The sequence below is a fragment of the Sorex fumeus genome, unplaced genomic scaffold, assembly GCF_029834395.1.
Source record: "Sorex fumeus unplaced genomic scaffold, SorFum_2.1 ptg000039l, whole genome shotgun sequence".
In the NCBI taxonomy this organism is placed as follows: Eukaryota; Metazoa; Chordata; class Mammalia; order Eulipotyphla; family Soricidae; genus Sorex; species Sorex fumeus.
The window spans coordinates 31,499,407-31,519,699 of record NW_026606096.1 but is presented as its reverse complement, the minus strand read 5'-3'; the positions used below and the strand labels follow the sequence as shown (position 1 = coordinate 31,519,699).

Here is a 20,293-nt window from a genome sequence, read left to right as displayed (position 1 = left end):
CTCTGAAACCTTCCTTCGGGTCCTGCCCTCGCCCAGACCTGCTGTCTGCTGTGGGGAGTCTTGGTTCTGCTGGGTCAGAACCCCGCGCGGTGGAAGCAGGGGTTCCGGGGCCCAGAAGGAGGAGGAGGGAGGTGTTCTGGCCCCATAGCGAGAGTGCCACAGGGCTGGACCAATTCCCAGCGACCTCTGCCCCTTGTTCCCCCTTTCACCCTTGGCCCCTCAGGTATCCCAGCTCCAGGAAAGGGCTGGAGGTCTGGTCATTGGTTGGAGCTGTCCATCTGTCCGTCCGTCTAACCTACTGTCCCCTGGCCACCCTCCTTCCCCTCAGCTCCCTCCGCTTCCCTCTTCTTCCTGCCCTGCCCTGCCCTCCTCACCCTCCCATCTTTCCCCTGCCCTTCCCTTCCTCCTCCCCACCACCCCCTCTTTTTTTTTTTAATTTTAATTAGTGAGACACCATGAGGTACAGTTGTCGACTTACAAATTTTTGTGCTTGGGTTTCAGTTATACAATGGTCAAATACCCATCCTTCCACCAGTGCCCATTTCCCACCACCACGGATCCCAGTATCCCTCCCCCTCCCATCCCCCCACCCCACCCTGCCTCTGTGGCAGGGCATTCCCTCTTTGGTGGTGCTCAGGGCTCACTCCTGGCTCTGTGCTCAGGAATCACTCTTAGAGGGGCTGAGGGGTCCATGTGGGGTACCAGGCATTGCGCCCAGCTGGACTCTGTGTGTAGGGCGAGCCCCTCCCGTTCTTGACTCAGTTGCTCCGCACTTTCTTCATTTGGTTCTGTTTCTGCCAGCGGCCGAGTTCTGCCACTATTTCAGAAATGAAACCTCATGTCTTATTAAAAGCTAAACATTTTTATAACCTTCCGATGGGCTTATCTTTCACTCACTTCCCCGGGGCTTTCTCAGAATGTTCTGCCCTAATATTTCTTGCTTTCTTTCTTATTGAGTAGAAGCAAGGCCCTCGCTGTACCTCATGTGATCAGGGCTTCTGCCTGAGTGTCCTTTATCTGGGGAATTCTTTCCAAAGGTAGCTGCCTTTTTTTTTTTTTTTTGGCTTTTTGGGTCACACCTGGCGATGCACAGGAGTGACTCCTGGCTCTTCACTCAGGAATTACTCCTGGAGGTACTCGGGGGACCATATGGGATGCTGGGAATCGAACCCAGGTTGGCTGCATGCAAGGCAAACACCCTACCCACTGTGCTATCGCTCCAGCCCCAGGTTGCTGCTTTTGTGTGCGGTTTTTCAGTCCTTTTTACCCCGACTGGTGGAGACTTTACTGTGAGTAAAGTTGCTGTTTTATTTTTTTGTGTGTGATTGCCCTTCATTTTGGACACAGTTCCCTCCCTCCTCACCACAATACCCTGCGATATTTGCTCTTCCATCTAATGTCCAAGATGGGCATTATCAGAATCTTAAACTTCAGCGAGGCGTGGGCCTGATTTTTGTTTTGATTGGAGGCCACACCTGATGGTGCTCAGGGGTTATTCCTGACTCTGTGTCAGGGCTCACTCCTGGTGGGCTCGGGAGAACCCTGTAGGGTCTTGGGGGTTCACCCTGGTCAGCTGGTTCCTCCGCACCACCCCCCCTCCACTCACTTTTTTTAGGAGAACCGAGTCCTGGTCAAATATTCAGGGAATTAAGTCAGAGACCCAAAGTTTTCATAACTTTGACTCAGATGCTCTTGTTTTGCTCGTTTCAAAGCTCCGCGTCGTTTAGGATGGAAAGTTGATGGAACTCTCACGGGGACATTTTATTCTCGGGCTCCCTGAGTGAAAGCAGAGAGCGGGAAGGGAGCCAGCAGATTTGGAAAGTATTTTACAAACAAGGGGTTGGGCTTCTAATGCGGAGACTCTGAGAGACGGGGCCAGGGCACTCGCGGGGGAGGGAACAGGGTAGGGCGGAAGCCCCACCCGGGAAACTCCATCAGCTCAGGATGGTCCTCACCAGGCCTCAGCCCGGGAGTCTGAGACGGTCCGAGGATACTTGAGTCTTTCCGTGGAGATGTTCGTGCGCCACCATCCCAGTCCAGTGCTCGCTGGTCTAACAGTAGAGCCGCATGCTGGGCCCTTGATTTCAGCTTGATGTTAGTTTTCCCTACCCAGGAGGTCTAGGTCGGCTTGGGCTGCGTTTAAAATATCATTTAAGGACTTAGCTAAACTGAACGCTAGTGTGGTACTGTGTCTCTATTGGGACTGTTCAGATAACAAGAATTAGTTTCTTCTTCTTCTTTTTTTTTTTTTTGAATGTCTAAAAACCCTTTAGGCCGAGACCAGAGGAGAAAACACTTGTCTCCTTTTTTGTCATTGTGGCTCTTTTAATTTTACTGTTTCAGTTTTGGGACTTCACCCAGCAGTGCTTGGGGGTCTCTCTCAACTCTGTGTTTAGGATTATTCCCAGACCCTGTGCTCAGAAAGCCATGCCGTGCTGGGGAGTGAATCGGGACAGCTGTGTGCAAGGTGCGATCCTGGACCATCTCTCTCCAGCTCTTGATTTTTATTTGTTTGTTTTTGTGAAGCAAAGTCGTTTTAATGGAATGGAACTTACTCAGAAAGCTATGAAGAGAGAACTGGAGTCATAGCACAGTGGGTAGGGTGTTTGCCATGCGTGAGTTCAATCCCCAACATCCCATATGGTCCCCTAAGCACCGCCAGGAGTAATACCTGAGTGCAGAGAAAGGAGTAACCCCTGAGCATCTCCGGGTGTGACCCCCAAAACAAACAAAAAACAAACAAAAAGATATTAAGAGAGAAAGAAAGAAAATATGTGTTCAAGAGAGAACACAGGCTTTTCCAGAGTGGAAAAAGTGAGCCAGAAAACATCAGGATGAGGGACTGGAACAATAGCACAGCAGGTAGGGTGCTTGCCTTGCACGCGGCTGACCTGGGTTCGATCCCTGGCATCCTGTATGGTTACCTAAGCACCACCTGGAGTAATTCCTGAGTGCAGAGCCAGGAGTAACCCCTGAGCATTGCCAGGTATGACCCCCCCCCCAAAAAAAAAAACAGAGGGACAAGCAAGCAAAACACAGGTTCACAGGAGAACCCGGACTTGAGGAGCAAAACTCAGCTCGGAAGATTCTGAGATTCTAATCCCGCTTTCGTTGGGTTGCCCGCGGCCAGGCACCTCCAGTCCTGGAGAGGAAGAGAAGTTTGGGAGGGACGTTTTGCCACCTGCGGTACCTTTCTGAGATTTTGGGGAACTGGAGTAGTGTTGACAGGCTTCATTGAAGCTGCCAGGAAGGATTCCTGTTTCTCGGGTGCCCGGAAGAGCATGAGGACCCCAGACCGTGCGTGAGTCACTGCGGGTTTGGTGGGACTCTGCTGTAAGCCCGTCCCACCTGGACTGGGGCTTCTGTTCTTGGGGAGATGTTTGATGGCATCTCTGTCTCCTGATGTGCCATGGGGGTTCAGCTTTCCTGCATCCTCCTCAGTCTGCAGCCTCGGGAGGGTGTGTGGTAGCGGGAGAGCTGCCCAACACGATGCTGCAGAGCCGGGTTCGGCCTCACCTCTGTCCCGGGCTGCTGAGGGAGCCGTGGCCGGAAACGGGCATCGTGCCAGTCCCTGCCAGAAACCTCCAGTCACAGGGAGGTTAGAAGCTCAGCCTTCCAAAGTCCAACTCTCAGTGTCCTGGGTGAGATGGCCAGTGGGCTGGAGCTCGGACGTTGCCATGGGGGCCCTGAGTTCTCTCACCCAGTTCATGGTCCCTTAGAGCTGATGCTCAGCCACTAGCAGAGACCCAGAGCACCACCAGGTGGGAATGGGAATCAATAAAACCAAACAGATTTTAATTTTTGTTGTTGATTGAGGGTCTGTGGTTTGCAATCCTCTCGGTAATGGTTTCTCATGCTGTAACTCCAACACCACACCCTTCCCAGTGTACCCACTTCCAAAGGACCCTAACATATTCGCTCCTCCAGCTCATTTGTGTGGGTCGATTCCCCTGGGATGTGGCATTTGGACCTTTGTTGTTACCTCACTGTGTATCTTCAAGTCCTACATATAAAGAAGATCATTCTCCATCTATCTCTTCATTCTGGCTTCTCTCAGCATGATACCCTCGAGTTCTATCCATATTGCAACAAATTGCACATTTTTGTGCCCTTTTTAGAGCTGCATAGTATTCCTTCGTGCATTTACCGCAACTTGTTTATCCAGTCACCTGTACTTGGGCAGCTGGGCCATTTCCATATCTTGGCTGTTGTACTAAATATGGTGATGAGCATAGGTGTGTATATATCATTTTGAATTGACTTTTTTTGTTTGTTTGTTTTTTGTTTGTTGGCTTTTTGGGTCACACCTGGCCATGCTCAGGGGTTACTCCTGGCTCTCCACTCAGGAATTACTCCTGGAAGTGTTCCAGGGACTGTATGTGATGCCAGGGATAGAACCCCAGTTGGCCATGGGCAAGGCAAACACCCCCTCCCTGTACTATTGCTGCAGGCCCATTGAATTAATGTTTTTTATTGTTTTGTGCTGGTGCGATAGCACAGCGGATAAGGCATTTGCCTTGCACGCAGCCGGCATGGCGGACCCCAGTTCGATTCCTCCACCCCTCTCAGAGAGCCCGGCAAGCTACCGAGAGTATCTCGCCTGCATGGCAAAGCCTGGCAAGCTCCCTGTGACGTATTCAATATGCCAAAAAAAAAAAAAACCAGGAACAAGTCTCACAATTTGTTGTGAGACGTTACTGGTGCCCGCTTGAGCACATCGATGAACAACGGGAGGACAGTGACAGTGACATTGTTTTGTGGATCAGTGCCCAGAAGGGGACAGGCATGTTTTGCTTTGGATAGCTTGAGGGTTCCTCCTTGCCTGCTGTCCGAGACATCCAGTCCATATATTCTTGGTTGCTTTAAGTACGTGTTCCTTTAAAACATCTCCTTTTGGGGGCTTGGGGGTTGGCACTGGTGGTGTGCAGGGCCTGCTCCTGGCCGTGGGAGCTGCTCCCCGAGGTGCCGGGGACCCAGGCTGGGACTCTGGCCTGTGAAGTCTGCATTCTCACCCAGGCAGCTGCGTCCTACGTCAGGGATCAGCGCTGAGGGAGAGAGAAGGGTGATGCTTGCCTGGCACGTGACTGAGCCCTCTGTGGTCCCTCAGCGCTTCTGAAGACAGAGCCAGGAGTAGCCCCAAACAAACACAAAGCAGGAAAGAGAGACAATCCAGAGGGGACCGGGCTGGACTGGCTCCCGTCTTCAGCTCCGCATAGGTGCCCGGGCCACAGAGGCAGGAGTGAGCTCTGCACGCCAGCAAGTAGTCAGCGAATGGTCAGCGTCTGCGTCGCAAGGACATTTATCACTTGCTCATTCTGCCGGTTGGAGAGTGCGCTCGGTGGGTGATTGAGTGCCGGGCACCCGGGCCAGTGTCCAGCGCTGGTCTGGGAGCAGCCTCGGGCCCCCGCTGGTGGGGCCAATCCTGCCTTTCCTCCCTAAAAATAATATATTTTTCCCCCCAGTTGTTGTAAAGTCTTTTGCTGCTTGTGTGACTCTCCCAGGCTGTCTGGGCTCAGCTCTGGTCTCTGCGTTCCCGGGGACTGCAGCTCGGTACACCCAGATGTCTCCGAGGTTCCCACTGCTCTGCTGCCCTTTGGTTTTGGGACCCGAATCTGTCATCTCCGCACAGCTGAAACTAGACGTGGTGGGGGCCGTTTCAACCTGAGGTTCCCTATGAGTTCCTTGTTTTGTTTTGTTTTTTTTCTTTCTTCTTGGGTCACACCCGGTGATGCTCAGGGGTTACTCCTGGCTCTGCACTCAGGAATTACTCGTGGCGGTGTCCCGGGGGGATGCTGGGAACTGAACCCAGGTCACCTGCATGCAAGGCAAATGCCCTACCCGCTGTGCTATCGCTCTAGCCCCCATGAGTTCCTTGTTGATGCAAAGATAAAATAATAAATAATAATAATAAATAAAAATAAAAAAATGTTTGCAGCTTAAGGAGAATGGGAATTCTTTTTTAAGACCCCCCCTCCCCCCCCTTTGGTTTTAAGGAGTAGTTTGGGAGAAAATATTGAAAAAAAAACCATTTTGTTGTCATTTGTTTTTTTTCTGGGGGAACCATACAGAACTGTTTTCGACTGAGCCTGTGCTCAGGAATTACTCCTGGTGGGCTCACGGGGGACCCTCTGGGGTGCCGGGGATCAAACCCAGGTTGGCTGCATGCAAGGCAAACTCCAGGAGGAAGTGTTTCTATGTTCAGATAAATGGCATAGCTCCTTGTCAGCCTCTTAGACCGAGGTTGCGTTTCAAGGACAAATAAGGATTCTCACGGGGGACGATGGATGGCTTCTGGGCTGTGGACCTGGAGAGGTGACCGTGTCCCTTTAAGGAGCTTCTGGAGGTCGTGGGAGCAAAGAGACGAAAGTCCCCTTTGCACCGTCCTGCCCGCTCAGGGGGGGTCAAGAACACTCGGATCCAGGCTGGAAATAACTCGAGGCCTGGAGGGGGGAATTCCCCGAGGGCCTCCTCTCTCAGGCTTCTTCTGTCCTGGTTCCAATGGAGCAGGATGGTTTATTTTTGTTAAAAAAATTTTTTTTTTGGTGCGGGGGTGGGCCCACACACCGCAGGGCTCAGGGCTCAGGGCTTAGTCTTGGCTCTGCCCTCAGGACTGCTCCCGGCAGTGCTCAGGCCCCCTAGGGGTTGCGGGGATGGATTCCGGGTTGTCCTGGTGCAGGGCAAGCGCCCTATTCTCTGTACTGTTTCTCCAGCCCCGAATGGTGCGATCTGGCCTTACAGCTAGTTTCGCTATGCTGAGTCTTCAGAAGCAGCCAGGACAGTCACCTGCAGGTGCCGTCTTGCCTCTGTTGCTTCTTTTTGCAACAGTGTCTCACCTGGCGATGTTCAGGGGTTACTCCTGGCTCTGCACTCAGGAATTACTCCTGGTGGTGCTCGGGGGACCCTATGGGATGCTGGGAATCGAACCCGGGTCGGCCACGTGCAAGGCAAACGCCCTCCCCGCTGTGCTATCACTCCAGCCCCCTCCGTCCGTTGCTTCTTTTCCACCTGGTTTCTAGCAGGCATCCTGTTTCTCTTCAGAATTTGTAGTGTTGAAATGCAGTCCCAGCCCTTCAGAGGCGGGGAGGTGGGGGGTGGGGGAGTAGATCTGAATGGGGGTGCTGAGGGTCTTCTCACAGTAGGGAACCAGCCCGCAGTGTGTCTCTGGGGCTGACCGCTGCCGCTGTAGGTCCGGCTTGGACCGGAGAGGTCACTCAGGCCCCCGCCCTCGGAAGCTGCTGGAAGGTTTGTCAGAGCCGACATGCCGGGAGGAATTTGCAGCCTGCAGCCTTCCCCGCTGTGCTGGGCTCTGTGTCTTGTTGGAGCAGCAGTGTGAGGAAGAGATCAGGGGCTGGGTGCACCTGCGGGGACGCGGGTGGCCTTTTTCTGACACGGCCCCGTGTGCAGCAGAGGCAGACGACAGGGTCCTACCCTGGCCCTAACCCAGACCCGAGGAACTGGGCCAGCTGAGTTAGATCCCCGAGAGAGAACCCAGGCAGTGCTCACCTCGGTCTCCCTGTCTCCATCTTGTTCTCTGGAAGCAGACAGAGGTGACTTGGTTCCTCCCTTGTAGAACCATTTAAATAGTTAAAAATGGCTTTGCGGGAGAAGCACGCTGAAAGTAGAGTATAGACCAAACATGATTGCCACCCATTGCCTCTTTTGCAAACCACAACACCCAATAAGAGAGAGAGAACAAGAGGGAATGCCCTGCCACAGAGGCAGGGTGGAATGGAGGTGATGGGGGTGGGGGGGGTGGGAGGGGTACTGGGATCCGTGGTGGTGGGAAATGGGCACCAGTGGAGGGATGGGTATTTGATCATTGTATAATTGAAACCCAAGCACAAAACTTTGTAGGTCTACAACTGTACCTCATGGTGCCTCACTAATAAAAATTAAAAAAAAAAAAAAGACAAGTCCTGTCAGATTATGTCAGGTCACAGAAAAAAAAATGGCTTTGGGGCAGGAGAAATCATCTAGCAGATAAGGCGTCTGTCTTGCACACGGCCCTGTACCACACGTGGCATTCTGAGCAGTGCCAGGAGCGACCCCTGAGCACTGAGCCAGCCTGTACTACATCTGGCACTCCCGGGCAGTGCCAGGAGCGATCCCTGAGTGCCACCATGTTATCTGTCCCTCCCGACTCCCCCAAACAAAAGCAAGTCAATTAAAATTTTAAAAAAGTTTAAATTTATAAAAGAAATTTAAACAGATGAAAGCAGTAGTCATTAAAAAATATAGCAGTTGGGCCAGAGAGGTGAGAGAGGAGAAAGGTGATTCCGCCAGGGGCAGTTGGAGTCTCCGGCACCACATATGGCTCCCTGAGCACTTCCAGGGATCACTGCCGAGCACAGAGCCGGGACTTGCCTCTGAGCACAGCTGGGGGGTCCTACCTTCCCCCATCCCGAAAAGGAGGTTGTCCTATTCTTTGCCCAGGGTCTGTCTTCCCTCACACTGGACGGTGCAGGTTCTGCCTTGCCCTTGGTGGAAAGCTTCTCTGGGAACACCGCGACCTGGCCATTGGGAGCACTGTGGAGGGAACCCTTGCTGGGAATTGGACCCTCTGTGGAAGCGTGCATACTTTGTGTATCTCCGAGGACAGTCTGTGACTCTCTGGTGCTTTCTTAAGTTGACTCACACCCACAGTGCTCCAAGGGCCCAGAGATGTTGCCTGCACCCACTCCGTACTCAGCGGTGCCTGGAGACTGAGTCAAAGGCCCCGAGTGTGCTGGGTCCGGCGCCCTGGACGCTGAGCTCAGGGGACTTTGCAGTGCTTATCCACATGCCTTTTCACGTGGCTCCTGGCCACGCGGACCACCGCCTCGTTGGGGCAGGGGCAGATTCGTGGGCCCACTTCCGAGCCTCCAGCCTGCCGCGACTGAGAACTGGAAGGGCTGAAAATATGGTTGAGGCCGATGATGCTGCCGGCAGCCTTGCCGGAGGCCCTGAGATGCTTCTCTCGGGCGGGGTTCGGTCCCGGCTCCCCTCTCCCTCACCCCTGCCCTGGCTCAGTCAGGCCTTTTTGGGGGAGTTGGTTTGTTGGAACCACGAGGCGCATTTTCTCTGCTGTCTGATGTGTTTGGGTTTCTCATGGTAGAATTGAGTCACCAGGCGGGCAGCCAGGGGGCTCAAAAGCCTCCATTTCTCTTGTCGCTGTTCCTGGCAGTTGTTGTGGCCAGGACCTGGCCAGCCTCAGTGGTGCCTGGGGGCGTGAGGTGCTGGACCTCCGACCCAGGTCCTCGTGATGAAGGGTGCGGGCTGCAGGGTCTCAGCCAGCCCCTGGCCCCAGGCCCGCGTGGTTCAACCTAAGCCCCACCTTGGACGGGAACAACTGGCGAGCCCTAATGGGGGGTGGGTGGGGTGGGAGGCAGCTGTTACATGTGTTCCATGTGCACATCTGTGCTCTGTTTCCCACCTTGACTGTCCAAATGCCCTTTCCAAGGCCGTTGAAAAGCTTTTTATTGACTAAAAGACTCTTGGTTCGCTAATCTTTCCGGTGTGGTTATAAAATCACATTTCACACTGGCTTCCTTCCTGGATTTCTGAATTCAGCATGCGTGTGTGTGTGTGTGTGTGTGTGTGTGTGTGTGTGTGTGTGTATGGATTTCTGATGAAATCAGTGTGTGTGTGTATGTCTGATGAGATCACTGTGTGTGTATGGATTTCTGATAAAATCAGTGTGTGTGTGTGTGTGTGTGGATTTCTGATGAAATCAGTGTGTGTGTGTGTATGTGTGTGTGTCTGATGAAATCAGTATGTGTATGGATTTCTGATGAAATCAGTGTGTGTATACTTGATGAATTCAATGTGTGTGTGTATTTCTGATGAATACAGTGTGTGTATGCGTGCGTGTGTGTGTATGTGTGTGTATTTCTGATGAAATCAGTGTGTGTATTTTTGATGAATTCAGTGTGTGTGTGTGTGCGTGTGTGTGTGTGCATGCGTGTGTGTGTGTGTGTGTGTGTTCAGCTCTCTCTTTTCCACAGGGAGACGGGTATTACTCTTGTCTGTCAAGGTTCCAGGCTGTCTTGGGCTTGATGTTCTTTGTGTGTGGGGACAAAGTTTTGTTGTGGCCTTGGAGAAAAACACCAGTGACACTGATTTTTCTCACCTAGGACATGACACTACTGTGAGATTAGGATGTAAATGGGGGAGAGGGATTTCATGGGGTCCCCACGCAGAGAATAAGGGGGAAATTCTTGTCTAAACACCGTTATCTTCCTGAAGCGTTCCATAGAAGTCTAAAAGTGATTGTCCTCCCCTCTCCTAAGTTCCCCTCCCCTCCTCCCTCTCCTCCTCCCTCCTCTCCCCTCCCTTCTCTTCCCCTTCCCCCTCTCCTCCCCTCCGTTGTTGTTGTTGTTGTTGTTGTTGTTTTGGCCACAGCCTCCGATGCGCAGGGCTTACTTCTGGCTCTGTCCTCAGGGATCTCTTGGCGGTGCTTAGGGGACCCTCTGGGGTGCCCGGGATGGAACCTGGGTCGGCCGCATGCCAGGCAAGTGCCCTCCGTGCCGTTTTATCTCCGCAGTCCCATAGTGAAAATTGTTTAAAGAAGAAAAGTGGTAACCATTCTTTAGTTCAGAAGATGTGAAGTTTGGGGACTGGAGCGATAGCACAGCGGGGAGGGCGTTTGTCTTGCATGCGGCTGACCCAGGTTCGATCTCCGGCATCCCATATGGTCCCCCGAGCACCGCCAGGAGTCATTCCTGAGTGCAGAGCCAGGTAAGTAACCCCTGAGCATTGCTGGGTGTCACCCAAAAAGGTAAAAAAAAAAGAGAGAAGGTTTGCTTGGCTGCTGCCCCATCTGTGCCTCCCAGGCCCCTTGGAGCCTGGGCTGTCTGTCCTGGGATGGGGGGGGGGGCGCCCCATGCCCCCATCCACACCCCTTGGCACCCTGACCTTCGTGCCCGGGGCCTGGCCCAGCCACAGATGCGTCCCCCGATCCTGACTCCTTCCTCCTGCCACCTTCCTGCCCGCTGCTCTCGGCCTCCTCAGCTCCCCAGTCCCCTGACGGTCCCCCGGAATCCCGAACTTCCCTTCCCGGGACTCTGCTGTGATCTCGCCGGGGCCAACCTCAGCCTGGAAAGCGGGACTGTGCGGGGATGAGTGCCTTTACAGTCCCCAGGCGGCTGGACCCGCAGTGTGGGCATGCAGGTGTTCTGTTCAGCACCCTCGCAGACATGCCTTTGTCCTGTGTGACGCCCCCGAAGCGGCTGGGCCACCCGCGACATATGTAGTGGGGGGTCTCACATTTGATACCTAATGTGCCCCTTGTGGCATGGGTGGGCTGGGAGGGTGGGTGGGGGTGGGGTCTGCGTGTGGCGACTGGGTGGGCTTGGGGCAGGGCAGGGTAGACCACCAGCTTCCTCCGAGGAAGCCTAACCCTGTGCTCGCTTGTCCTCTTGTCCTTCCAGGCACTGAGTGTCACCGAAACCCTGATTAAGCCCCTGGAAAGATTCCGAAAAGAGCAACTTGGAGCCGTCAAGGTTGGTGGCTGAGAGGCAGCAGCTCAATGGGACAGACGTGGCGGGGGAGGAGGGTGGGGGGGGGAGAGGGGGCAAGCCTGGACAGTCTGAGTGGTGCAGGGCGGAGCCACTGCTCTCGGGACCCCACCAAGGAGAGGTGGCCCACTTGGCAGGGGTTGCCCCTGGCCCCTTGTGTGTGTGTGTGTGTGTGTGTGTGAGTGTGTAAGTGTGTGTGAGCGTGAGTGTGAGTGTATGTGAGTGTGTGCATGTGTGAGTGTGTGTGTGGTTGGTGCCTAGTGCCTCTGCCCCTCTCCTCGTGTGTGTGTGTGTGTGTGAGAGAGAGAGAGAGAGAGAGAGAGAGTGAGAGGTGCAGCTCTGTGCTGGGGGGCTTGCTTGAATTGTGGGGCCCCAAGCTCGCTCTCTGGCATTGCACATTCGAATGAAACAGGCAAACCAGCCTGACACACAAGGGAGAACTAACTGCATTTGTTAAACCTATAGTCGGACCCAGAGAGATGCCGGCTCAAGTAGTAGGACGGACCCTTGGCGTGTTCCCGGCCCGTCCCTCCCCCAGCCCTGGGACGGCAGGGCCTCCTATGCACAGACCTGATCTTTCCTTCTCTTTCTACCTGCAGCGGCTCCTGCGTTAGTCCAGGGGGGACGGCACCCACTGCACAAGGCCCCTCGCAGCAGGCATGATCCCTGAGCAGAGCCGGGAGTAACCCTGAGCATCACGGGGTGCGGCCCCAGCCCCCCTCCCTGCAGATAGCCTAAATCAGTTTGCACGTGGGGCTTTGAAGAAGTAAATCATCTAAACCAGTGTTGGGAGTTTTCAGCTTGGAATCGCCGTAGAGGTTTTTTTTGGGGGGTGGGGTGGGGAGCAGTGTGGGGGTCACTCCTGGTGGTGCTCAGGGGACCATACCCAGTTCTGGGGGTCAAACTCAGGTGGGCTCATTGAGGCAGCACTCACCACTGCACCATCTCTTTGGCCCCCAGCACGAGTGTCAGAATTTCCCTCTTCTCCCCCGACCTTCTCCCCAGAGCTCATCTGGCTCGTGACCGACCCCTCTGGCCAGGGTTGGGGGGGTGCAAGGGACAGGGTCCTGGTGGGCTGATGGCGGGTGGCTGCCACCTGGGCACACTCTGGGCCTGGAGTCAGCGCCCCCGTCCTGTGGAGCCCACCTGTCTCTGGTGGGGCCTGAAGGACCCCAAAGGGAACAGAATGGGGGCTGGGGAGGCGAGTGAGGGTCAGGCAGACGCTGCTTCCCCGCTGGTGGAGACAGATGGGGTGCTCCATCCCTCCACACCCCCCCCCCCCCCCCGCTCCCAGGTGGCCTGTCCCCGCAGTGTGGCTGTCTGGGCCCCAGGAGAAGGCAGTGCAGGCTCCTGACATGTGTCAGGTGGAATCAGCCGGAAAGCTTGGGGTGTCACTGTTTGGGGTCTCACTTATTTCTGGGTTATTGCTCCCTGTGTGTTAAGTTGCATGTGCTGGGCAGAACTGGGCTGGAAGGATTTTTTTTTTCTTTTTTTTTTTTTTGCTTTTTGGGTCACACCTGGTGATGCTTGGGGTTACTCCTGGCTCTGGAATCAGGAATTACTCCTGGCGGTATAATTACTCAGGTGGGCTCATCTGAGCCAGCGCTCACCACTGCACCATCTCTCTGGCCCTCAGCACGAGTGGCTTGGGGGACCATATGGGATGCTGGGGATAGAACCCTGGTCGGTCGTGTGCAAGGCGACCTACCCACTGTACTATCACTCCGGCCCCATGGGCTGTAAGGATTTAAACTCATCTGAGATGGAACATGACTTCATGTGCACAGTTTGGAAATGAGCTTTATTTCATTTATTTTTTTTAATCTTGTTTCGTAGGGGATGTCACCCTGATAGTGCTCAGGGCTCTGCACTCAGGGATCACTCCTGACAGCGCTCGGGGGACCGTGTGCGATGCCAGAGATTGAACCTGGGGTGACCAAACGCAGGCCAAATGCCCTGCCCACCCACTATACTCTTTCTCTGGCCCGGGAAATGAACTTGTGCATTTCCTTATCCAAGAAAATTTGTAAATATCTGAATTAATTATTTTTTAAGTCTGAATTTAAAAAAGATAAAGATCCCCCAGTGATGACTGAGCTGGATGTGAGGGGCTGAGAGCCTGTCTCTTTTGAAACGCAACTAAAGTCTCTTGAAACACAACACAACATTCCACAACCTCTCTCTCTCTCTCTTTTTTTGACGGGGGCATTGTTCTTTGGTTATACCTGGTGTTGCTCAGGGGTTATTCCTGGCTCTGCACTCAGGAATTACTCCAGGCGGTGCTCCTGTGACCTTATGGGGTGCTGGGAATCGAACCCAGGTATGCTAGGCGAATGCCCTACCCACTGCATTATCTCTCTGATGCCCCAGTACCTCTTAGGAAATGATACGATTCAGAATTGTGTTCAAACTTTCTTGAATGCTCTGTATATATTCATTCTTCCTCGGAAATACTGGTGTGGGGCTTTAGAAAAAAGATGCTTAAATTAGGAATATTTTTCTGTCAGTAGGTCTGGGCTTAGGGGAAAATATATAAACAGACAAGGCTCAACCTTTAACAGCGTGTCAGTAATCTCTTATATAAGGGCCTAATGGCTCCAGAGTGAAATACAACAGTCTTCAATCTTCACACACTTTCCTCTAAGGAAACTTTTTTGGGTCATATTTAGCTTATTATTCATAATAAGCAATACAAAGTAAATTATTTAGGTCCTGCTTTGGGGGCAGGGTTTGGGGTTCGGGGTGGAAACGTTCGAAATATGGTGGTGGGAAGGTGTCATGGTGATGGAACTGGTCTTCGACTATTAAATGTAATAAATCATCACGAACAACTTTATAAAAATAAAATTAAAAACATTTGCTCTGGGTCAGGACTATAGCTCAGGAGCTCGGAGTCCATACTTTGCGTGTGGGAGGCCCTGGTTTGACCCCCCCAGCCCCCCCCGCAGTCCTCTGAGCACCACCAGGTGTGACCCCCCCCCTAAAAAATAAAAATAGTCTCTCTTTCTCTTCCTTCCTTCCTTCCTTCCTTCCTTCCTTCCTTCCTTCCTTCCTTCCTTCCTTCTTTCCATATTGCAAGCCCTGTGGCTTTATTGATCACCTTTGTATATTTTCTGATTCCTGGTTCTGAGCCTTCCTACATTACTTCTTTTGTTTAGAAGGCCCTTCTCTTCTGAGATTTAATGAAAATAACCCTTTTTTTTAAGGCTTCATTTTTTTCTGATGACTCTCAGCCCATCTGGAATTAATTTTGATATGAGATGTGGTTTTCTATTTCCAAGTAGTTAACCAATTATATAAGTCCTATTGGCTATTGTTTTTTATCTTGTGATTTTGAAAACACACTCTGTTATGTAATCTAAATGCAAATAGCTTCTAATGTGTTAAAAAGAAAAAAAATCTGATTTGGGTTTATTTTTAAGCATATAAATTGCATCTATCATTTATATAGTATACATGTATACATATTATTTGACTGAATATTTTTTTGTAATTGTTTTGTTTAGTTTCTTTGTTTTTTTGAGACCACACCTGGTGATGCTCAGGGCTTACTCCTGGCTCTGTGCTCAGGGACCACACCTGGTGGTGCTTGGGGGGACCATATGTGGTACACGGGACTGAACCCAGGTCAACGGCATACAAGATGTGCACCCTACCCACTGTGCTATCTCTCTGGCACTGAGTCGCTGGTTTTAAGTAATAGTTATTTCTTTGGTTACTTTTTGGCATGTGTGTATCCTGAGTCATATTTAACCTGTAAACAGAATTTCTTTTGGCTGACTCATGTTACAATAAAACACACACACACACACACACACACACACACACACACGTACATGCACACGCACATACTCATGCATGCAGAATGCACGGCCCCCCTGCCCCCCTCCCACGGTTGCCGTTTCCAGCTGTGCCAGGAAAAATGAATCGAGGGTGTGGTGCCGTCGGCTGGGTGTGCAGAGCCCCAGAGCTGTAGGCACTCGTCCCCCGCCTGCCATTCACGGTCTCTGCCTGACTGCCTCCCTTCCCTCCCCCGGCCGGTTTTATTGCAGCTTTCTTCCGTGTACACTTTGATTACACACTCCCCAGTCCAGATCCCCTTGGTGCTGTATGCTGCTTTATATAAAGGAAACATCTTCATCCTACTTCCCTTTTTCCTGGTAGAGCGCTCTCTCTCTCTCTCTCTCTCTCTCTCTCTCTCTCTCTCTCTCTCGCTCGCTCGCTCTCTCTCGCTCTCTCGCTCTCTGCTCGGCTTAGAGTGTCTGTATGTATAAATCATTTGTATGTGTTTGTTGGGCTGGAGCGGTAGCACAGTGGGTAGGGCATTTGACTTGCACACAGCCCACATGGCCGAGCTGGGTTCGATTCCTCCGCCCCTCTCGGAGAGCCCGGCAAAGTACCGAGAGTATCTCGCCCGCATGGCAGAGCCTGGCAAGCTCCCCGTGACGTATTTGATATGCCAAACACAGTAACAACAAGTCTCATGATGGAGACGTTACTGGGCCCGCTCAGGCAAATCGATGAACAGCGGGAGGACAGTGCAGTGCAGTGTTTATTAGTGTTGAAGGAAAGAAACCTGGCTCCGTGCGTTATCTACTGCCCCTGGAACACACCTTCCCTTCCAAGTGTGTGTCTTAGCACCGGAAGTTCTCTGGGGAGTAGACACAATCCCCCCCCTTCCCCTGCAGCAGTGAGGCTGAGTAGCTGCAGAAACGGGGCTCGGGTCCCAGTATCACCCCAGCAGCAGAGTCTGAATTTGCAGATAGCTTCATCCCCCTGGATGGCATTTTGTTTTATACGCAGATATTTTATGTTTGAGTCTGTGAGAAAGTGTATTTGTGTGTGTGTGTGTGTGTGTGTGTGTGTGTGTGATTTGGACATCTCAGGGGATTAATTCTGCCTTCATTGTTTTCCCTTTTGCGTCTGTCTGTCTGTCTTTGCAGGAAGAGAAAAAGAAATTTGACAAAGAGACAGAAAAGAACTACAGTCTCATTGATAAGCATTTGAATTTGTCTGCAAAAAAGAAAGACTCACATTTACAAGAGGTATCATCCGTGTAGCTCTGCCAGCTGGGTTCCAAAACTGCTGCATCTCTCTCTCTCTCTCTCTCTCTCTGAAAGGTGTATTTTTGGGAAAACTTGTCACCTTGGATTATTGGGTATTGTTATCTTGAGTTCAGGAAAATAGTTCTGGCGGAGCAGGACAGAGAGCCTCCATCGTGCAGTGATTAGGGACCGACCTTTGGTGTGGAACTTCCTGGTTGAGTGTTTTCGTCGGGACTGTGTTATCTTCAGGCATAGGTGATTCCTTGGCCTTCAAGGTTCCAGTGGACTGGATTGAATTAGTTCATGGACCCTTTTGCTTTCCTGTGAGATCTGCCTCCATCTTGCAGGCCCCTCCCCTCCCCTCCTCCTCTCCCTCCCTGTCTCCCCTGCCCAACCCTTCTTTCCCCTCCCCTCCCTGCCCCTCCCCTCCCTTCCTCCTTTCCTTCCTTCTCCCCTCCCCTCCACCTCTCCTTCCCCTCCCCTCCCTGCCCCTCCCGCCCATAGTCCATCCCTGCCTCTCCCCTCCTTCCTCCTTTCCTTGCCTTCTCTCTCCTCCCTCCACCTTTCTTCCTTCCCCTCCCCTCCCCTCCCTTCCCCTCCCCTCTTCTCCCCTCCCCTCCACTCCCTTCTTCTCTCCTTCTTTCCCTTCCCCTTCCTGACCCTCCCATCCCCTCCCTGCCTCTCCCCTCCTTCCTCCGTTCCTTGCCTTCTCTCTCCTCCCTCCACCTTTCTTCCTTCCCCTCCCCTCCCCTCCCCTCCCCTCCCTTCTTCGCTCCTTCTTTCCCTTCCCCTTTCTGACCCTCCCATCCCCTCCCTGCCTCTCCCCTCCTTCCTCCGTTCCTTGCCTTCTCTCTCCTCCCTCCACCTTTCTTCCTTCCCCTCCCCTCCCCTCCCCTCCCCTCCCTTCTTCGCTCCTTCTTTCCCTTCCCCTTTCTGACCCTCCCATCCCCTCCCTGCCTCTCCCCTCCTTCCTCCTTTCCTTGCCTTCTCTCTCCTCCCTCCACTTTTCTTCCTTCCCCTCCTCTCTCCTCTCCTCCCCCTCCCCCTTTCTCTCTTCTCTCCTTTCCTCTCCTTCCTCCCCACACCTCCCCTCCCCTCCTTAGCCCTCCCCTGCTCTCCTCTCCCCTCCCTTCTCCCTCCCTTCTTCTCTCCTTTCCTCTCCTCCAGCATCCTGCTGCCCCTCCGTCTTCTCCTCTTCCCCTCCCCTCCCCCCTTCTGCCCCACTGGGGTCTGGACCTGGCAGACCGTGTTTCTAAGCACACAGACCGTGAGGCACCCGGCACCCCCCTTCCCCACCACTGGGCGTCCCCAGCTGTCTGTTTACTTTGTCCCCAACACCTGGGTACCTGGGGCTGCCTGGCAGTTGTTGGGGCTCCTCGAGCCTCCAATCTGGAACCTTCTCCCACCTGCCCTCAGGCTGGTGCTTTCCCAGCCGTTTCAGCCTCTGGGTCCCACCCGCCCTGCCCGCCCCCCCCCCCCCCCGCCCCGCCCTTCCCCACCCTTCCCGTCTTTTCTCACTCTCCCTCCCTGGGCTCCTCCCCCCAGACCCTCCCCTACCACTGCCTCACTTTGTCTTGCTGCCCCCCTCAGGGCTGCCTCCAGAATCCACACACGCCCTTTCCTGCCTCCTGGACTGAGATCCGCCTGCTCCCTCCTAACTGGCTAACCAGACAGGAGGGGCATGGGGGAGGTGTTCACCTAGCCTGTCCTGCGGGGTGGGGGGGGGGCGGGGGTTTGACTCCTGCTACCTCAGTGCTCCCAGAGCCCGCCAGGAGTGACCCCCGACTGCGTAGCTAGGAGTGACCCCTGAGCACAGAGCACAGAGGCAGGAGTGATCCCTGAGCATAGAGCCAGGAGTGATCCCTGAGAACTGAGCACAGAGCCAGGAGTGACCCTTGAGCACTGAGCACAGAACCAGGAGTGACTTCGAGCACAGAGAGCCAGGAGTGACCTCCATGCACAGAGCACAGAGCTAGGAATGACCCCGAGCACAGAGGCAGGAGTGACCCCTGAGAACTGAACACACAGCCAGGAGTGACCCTGAGCACAGAGGCAGGAATGACCCTCGAGCACAGAGCACAGGGGCAGGAGTGACTCCGAGCACAGAGCCAGGAGTCACCCCTGAGCATCCCCGGATAGGACCCAAAAAAGCAAAGCGAACAAACGGAAAACCCAAAGAGTGCTTGGAGGAGGAAGCTGGGCTGGGGACGACAGGGTTCGGGGTGGGGTTGGCGAGTCGGCCCAGCCGTGGCCAGGGCAGAGCTGAAAGCACCCGCGGCCGAGCCCAGGGCAGGTGGACGGACGGTCAGCTCAGTCTGTTGCCCACCTTTGTGCCCAGAAACCCCTCAGGGTCCTGACCCAGCCGGGACTGTGTGTGGCCTCACCTGGGCCCCCCGACCTCTGACCCGTCCCCCCACATCCCACACCCCTCTCTGCCAGGCCGACGTCCAGGTGGAGCAGAACCGGCAGCACTTCTACGAGCTGTCCCTGGAGTACGTGTGCAAACTGCAGGAGATCCAGGAGAGGAAGAAGTTCGAGTTTGTGGAGCCGGTGAGTGCCTCGGTGCAGGGGGGAGGCGGGAAGGGGCAGGCTGTGTGTGAGCACCCAGGGCCCAGAGACCCACCCAACGGAAGTCAGTCATCCCAGCCCCGCCTCTGCCTCCACCCGGGCACGCCCTGGGCTGCAGGCGTGGGTGGTTCCACTCAGATGCCCATACGTGGCCTGCTGGGTGACAGGGTTTGTGCCTCGAGAGTCTGGTTTCCCTCACCAGGTGGGCCACGGCCATGTCTAGTCTGGGGTCCAGAGAGCCGACCACTGGCCCATGACTGGGCTCTTGGAGGAATGGGTTGGCAGCGCTGTCACGGCCTTGAAGACCGCCTGATGGACGTGCAGTTAATTGGAGCCATTTAATGCATTTGAGCTATTTTCTTTTCCCCCTTTTTTATTGATTCACTGTGAGATACAGTTACAAAGCTTTCACGGTTGAGTTTCGGTCAGACAATGATCAGTCACCCATCCCTTCATCAGTGCACACCCTCCACCAGCAAAATCCCCAGTATCCCAGAAATTCCCTCTATCCCCCATTCCAACCCTTCCTCTGCCTGTGTGGCAGACAGTTTCCACACTACTCTGTCTCTACTATGATTACAGTCAATATCTCAACACCAGACCTGCCACCACTGAAATCTGCTGAAAAGAATGCTGGACGATTTGTTTTATATTGCTTGTTGTGGATAGCTCTCGCAGCTGTGCACTCGAGGAATTCCAAAGTTTTAATAATTAGGGTCTGAAGAGATCTCTGCAGCGAGCTGCTGGGTTCCGAGATTCGTGTGTGTGTGCGTGTGTGTGTGTGTGTGTGTGTGTGTGTGTGTGTGTGGATCATGACTGTGTAGCCAGGGGCCATTTGTGGGCATCATCTCAGAGTCCCTTGGGGGTGGGGGAAGGAGAATGGCCGGCTCCTCCCCTGTCCCGTGAGGCCTGGCATTTGCCGCTTCTGTTCCCACTTACCTGGACTTTTTGTTGGGTTCTAGAGGATGGTGGCTGCCGGGATTCCTAGGGGGCAGACGGAGGGACGGCACCTACTCCCATCTGGAGTGGCCCGGCGAAAGTGGCCCTTTGCAGAGTCCAGAGGCATCTCTGCAGTGAGCTGCTCCATTCTGAGATTCGTGTGTGTGTGTGTGTGTGTGTGTGTGTGTGTGTGTGTCTTGAGCTATTTTCTTTAAAAAGAACTGCAAGGTGATGAGAGGAGATAGA

At 53.7% G+C, this 20,293-nt stretch overlaps 1 protein-coding gene across 1 annotated transcript in view; it reads left to right on the top strand.

The window, feature by feature from the left end:
- The window catches only part of ARHGAP10 (Rho GTPase activating protein 10), a 219,264-nt gene that overhangs the window by 73,567 nt on the left and 125,404 nt on the right, over nucleotides 1–20,293 (top strand). The window contains exons 4-6 of the mRNA XM_056118966.1: nucleotides 11,409–11,480; nucleotides 16,439–16,540; nucleotides 18,980–19,090. Of these exons, the coding sequence (XP_055974941.1) occupies nucleotides 11,409–11,480; nucleotides 16,439–16,540; nucleotides 18,980–19,090 (285 nt within the window). The remainder of the gene's footprint in view (nucleotides 1–11,408; nucleotides 11,481–16,438; nucleotides 16,541–18,979; nucleotides 19,091–20,293) is intronic.